This window comes from Lactuca virosa, chromosome 5, assembly GCF_052849685.1.
Source record: "Lactuca virosa cultivar CGN04683 chromosome 5, Lactuca_virosa_CGN04683_v6, whole genome shotgun sequence".
Taxonomy (NCBI): domain Eukaryota; kingdom Viridiplantae; phylum Streptophyta; class Magnoliopsida; order Asterales; family Asteraceae; genus Lactuca; species Lactuca virosa.
The window spans coordinates 46,390,949-46,396,070 of NC_136430.1; the positions used below are offsets into that span (position 1 = coordinate 46,390,949).

Genomic DNA, 5,122 nt, shown 5'->3' on the forward strand with positions numbered 1-5,122 from the left:
AAGAGGGATGCCGTAATCCAAGCTATAAAATATTTGAAGGTAGGTGAATGACGATTCACCAATTTCCACCATGAAAAACGAAATAAATTATTAGGTTTTAACTGGTTTTGAAACACCTAGATTCTTGGAGATTCATTGAACTTTTCAATGGCATGTTTCAATCTCGAGTGTGCCCTTCAGGTTTTCTGACTGGGATGTCGAGGATCACAAAACAAGGTGTGAAGTAACCATGCAAATTACTTGGTACCCTTAATATTTACCCCTCAATCGATGTGTCGGTTAACCACACGCGCTCCATCGATACTATGGTAAACATTAAGTTACCCTTTGCCTACCTTGTTAAGTCCAGGTTAGTGTGCCGGTTAACCACACACGCTCCACTAACGACTTAATCAAAGTGCAAAGTATAATTTCATGGGTTAACACCTTATTCACATTTTCCTAAAGTAACTAAGATTGGGAATTTATAAAACATTTAGTTACTTTATATTCATCATACTTTTAATGAAGAATTAGAAGTCCTTGTCCTACCCGTTTGGCTAACGACCCTCCACCAGTCAAGGAAGCGGTGGGTGAGAGTGGACACCCATTAAGCTGCCATTTTATAGGCAACAACTTTATACCCCCCTTATAGACCGGCTTCGTGAATGAGGCCTACTAACGGTAAAACGACTTGTTCTTATACATATATACATATATATATATATATATATATATATATATATATATATATATATATATATATATATATATTATTAAACTTATAATATTATAAAGTATAAGGGTTGAATTTTAACTTTTAAAATTCTAGGGGTTGGAACTAAAGTTTTTTAAAGTGACTTTACATGTTCCAAAACTTGAGGGCAAGTTTTGTAACTTTCAAAACTTTTCATCTTTCATAACTTATGAGTTAATAAATAAATAAAATGAGAGACTTTTCATTTTATGTAACCTATGTGTTTAATAATGGACTTTAAAAGAGTGATTTTTGGTAATCCATAACTTGAGGATGAATTATGGATTCCATTAAAAGACATAACGATCAAGAATTAAACTAACAAGCAAGTTACAAATAATTCATATGATCTTCTAAACTCATAAGTTCATGAACATGCATATCAACAATTTCAAGAATCATAAATAAACCATATAAAACTTGAAATTTTGATAATAACTATTGAAAATGGATTAGAATAACCATTACACCATCTAAAACAAGTTTTATAACACCAAAATAGCTTAGGGTAATGTTTGTAGTCCATTTCCAGCAGCAAAACTCGAAAATATGCATTCAGGGGCTCCTACTCGTCGAGTGGATGAACCTACTCGCTCGACGAGTAGGATGAATTTACTCATGGACTCGTCGAGTCCCCCCATGGACTCGGCGAGTTCATGCTGCAGAGTGCAGAAAAACTGAGTTTTTTCACAATTTTGCATCAAGTATCAAACAAACAAGCCTAGGCTCTGATACCACTGAAGGGTTTTGAGCATTCTAACACTCCTAAGGTGTACATGCAACCCTAGAAACCTTGGATCTATGTTTTACTAAGATACATGCAAAATTGATTTTCCAAGGTTCATAACCTATCTAGCATACATGAGGAACTTTTAATCATAAAAGTAAGTAAGAAAACATACCTTGTAGTAGTTTGGATTCCTTGAAAACCTTGTGAGCCTAACACCTCAAGTGTGATGCCTCAAATGTCTCACACAACACCAAATGCACTTGGAATAACTTAGAGAGAAATGAAGAACACTTAGAAATCGGCTAGCCCTCATAATTCTTACTTAGTGGCCGATTTTGGTGAACAAAGTGATACTTATATAGTGTGTTACAATTAGGGTTACACCATGTAAACCCTAATTGTCATGACTTTTCATTTCAATGACTCATGGGTTCAATAAACACTATGGAGCATCCTATGGGTTTTAGCCCAACTTGATAATCCATGAAGCATTAGCCCACTATATAAGTATGGATGATTTACACAATCAATCCATATATTTAATTGGTATCCTTTTGATCACTTAATTAATTCCAAATTAATTATTGATCAATACTAATTAAATAATATTATTAATATAATAGAACTTATAATATATTAATAAACCATAAGTGTTATTTCTCTCATTTTAGTCTATCCAAATGCATGATGCCATGCAACCCAAATGGACCATGCCAAACCGGGTCAAGTACATACCAGAAATAGTTATAGACTTAGACACCTTATCCAACAGGATTTCCCAGCAAGCCTCTCTAGCATCTAATCTATGAATAGGAGAGGAAAATGATCTTTCCGGGTGGCTGCGTTTAATTTTCTCTAGTCAATACAAACGCGCCATCCGTTCTAAACCCGAGTTGGAACCAACTCTCCGTCTTTGTTCTCTACCACTGTCACTCTAGACTTCTTGGGTACAACTTGAACTGGGCTGACCTACTTGCTGTCAGAAATTTGGTATATCATCCCAGCATCCAATAACTTCATAACTTCTTTTTTAACCACCTCCATCATTGGTGGGTTTAATCTGCGTTGGGCTTCTCGCGATGGCTTATAATCTTCTTCCATCAAAATTTTATGCATGCAAAGAGATGGGCTGAGTCCTTTTATGTCTGCAATAGTCCACCCGATTGCACTTTTATACTCCTTCAAAATTCTGATCAGCTCTAACTCTTCTTTTTCTGACAACTTGTTGGATATGATAACTGTTAATGTTTCTTTTTCTCTAAGATATGCATATTTCAGGTGTTCTGGAAGTGTCTTCAGCTCGAAGATGGGAGCTTGCACTACAGAAGGAAAAAGCTTGGAGTTAGAAATTGGTAATTTAATAGTTTGGGTAGCATACCTCAACTTTCTCTGCTAGTCCATATGAGCTGCCATCTCTTGAACTTCTTTATCAACCACATACTTTTCTGATAGAACTTGAGCTACATTAATAGACAAATTTTTGTGGAGCACTAATGCTAGTGACTCACGGTTAGCAATCTCAAAATATTCTGCAGATAATGGTTCAATTACATCAATGAAATTAAGGGCTGAAACATCATCAAGATAACGCATGGCATCATAAATATTGAAGTTGATAACTTCACCATCAAATTCCATTGAAAGGGTATCATCATAAACATCTATTTTGGTTCTGGTAGTTTTTAAGAATGGTCTCCCTAAAAGAATGGAACCTGAATTTGGTGAGTCGTCATCTCCCATATCCAAAACATAGAAATCAGCTGGGAATATGAGTTCATTCGCTTGAACCAAAACGTCTTCCAGGACACCTTTTGGGTGCACCAGAGAACGATCAGCTAACTGAATGATGACTCCTGTTCTTCTTAATGGCCCTACCCTGATATTTTTAAAAAGTGAATATGGCAAAACATTTATAGAAGCTCCTAAGTCCAACATAACTCGTGGCACAGAAAGGTTCCCTAACTTGCAAGGAACAGTGAATACTCCTGAATCCTTACACTTTGGGGGTAGCCTTTTTTGTAAAACAGCTAAAACATTCTCGCTTACTTTAACTGTTTCATTTCCTTTTAATTTTCTTTTTGAAGTACATAACTCTTTTAAAAATTTAGCATATCGGGGTAGTTGTTTAATTGCATCAAGAAGGGGAATGTTTACCTCAACCTTTCTGAAGAAATCCATAATATCTTTTTCTTCCTTTTCTTTTTTCGTGTTTTTCAGTCTTGAGGGAAAAAGAGGAGGGTTAATTTTCACTTCAGCTTCAGCAGGACCATCTTTTTTCTGCACCTCTTCAGTTGCCTTAGATTCTTGCTCAACCACGATCTCTTCTTCCTCATCTTCTTGCTGATCTGGTCCTTTGTAATTTTTACCACTTCTGAGAGTAACAACACAAGCATTGTGCTTCGGGTTTTTCTCAGTCTGAGATGGGAATTTTCCTTGTGTTTGTGCTTCTAGTTTGCTCATGGAGTTCGCGAGTTGCGATACCTGCTGCTCCGGATTTTTGATGTTGGACTTTGTTTCATTCTGAAAAGCTTGGGTACTGGTAGCAAGACTTTTAACTATGTCTTCCAAAGACATGGTGGAACTACTAGCTTGTGACTGAACAGGTGGTTGCTGAAAATTGCTTTGGTGCTGATTTTGCTGAAAAGGTTGTTGGAACCCAGGTGGAGCTTGGTATTGATTTCTTTGCTGAAAGTTCTGTTGAGGTCTTGGCTGAAAATTGTTATTTTGAGGACCTCCCCAAGCTTGGTTGTTGCGATTTTGATAAAATGGCCTTTGCTGAAATCCTCCCATAGCTTGCACAGATTCATTATCTTCTTGAAGTAGTGGGCACATATCAGCTGGGTGCCCGGTTTTGCAGCAGATCCCACAAGGTTTGACCTTTGGCTCAATACCTTTTTCTTTTGTCAACAAAAGGACAACTTTAGTCAATTCCGAAATCTGGGATTCAAGGTGGGCATTACTCATCTCCTTGACTCCTCTTGGATGGTCTGGGTACCACTCTTTCTCAGTTGCTGAATGTTTTGACTCATTGGCCAACTTCTCGATTAATGCCCTAATATGTGTTGGTGTCATGTCTGAAAGTGACCCTCCACTTGATGCATTTATAAGTCGTCTCTCCATAGGTATCAATCCTTCGCAGAAACACTGATATAACTGATAATCACTAATGCTATGTTGTGGGCATCGGACTAACAGCTTCTTGAATCGCTCCCAATAAGTATGGAGAGCCTCTCTTTGCCTTGCTTTATACTTAGAATCTCTATGCACAGATTTGACACTTTCGCCTCGGGAAAATATTTTTCTAAAAAGAGTTTGGCGAGTTCGTTCCAGCTTGTTATTGAACCAGACGGGAGGTCATATAGCCACTCCTTTGCTTCATCTTGAACTGAGAAGGGGAACGCCCTTAACTTGATCTGGTCTTTAGTAACTGTATGGGGCTTCAATCCAGAACAGACGACATGGAATTCCTTGAGAAATTTATGAGGATCTTCATTCTTAAGGCCTCAGAACGGGGGCAGCAAATGGATTAAACCGGATTTGAGCTCAAAGTTTTGAGCCTCTGGAAAGGTGATACACAAGGGCTACTGGGTAACCTCTTATGTTGCCCACTCGCGGAGAGTTTTTTCAGCTTCGTCTCCGTTTTCGCTCATGGTGAA

The 5,122-nt window shown here is 37.6% G+C and overlaps 1 protein-coding gene across 1 annotated transcript; it reads right to left on the bottom strand.

Moving 5' to 3' along the window:
• Positions 1 to 2,435: 2,435 nt before the first annotated feature.
• Positions 2,436 to 4,586, bottom strand: LOC145111219 (uncharacterized). The gene is made up of 2 exons (XM_079047514.1): positions 2,975 to 4,586; positions 2,436 to 2,785 (listed from the first exon to the last, which is right to left on the bottom strand). The coding sequence occupies exons 1-2, from the start codon at positions 4,584 to 4,586 to the stop codon at positions 2,436 to 2,438; spliced, it is 1,962 nt and encodes a 653-aa protein (XP_078903640.1).
• Between the last annotated feature and the right edge of the window lie 536 nt (positions 4,587 to 5,122).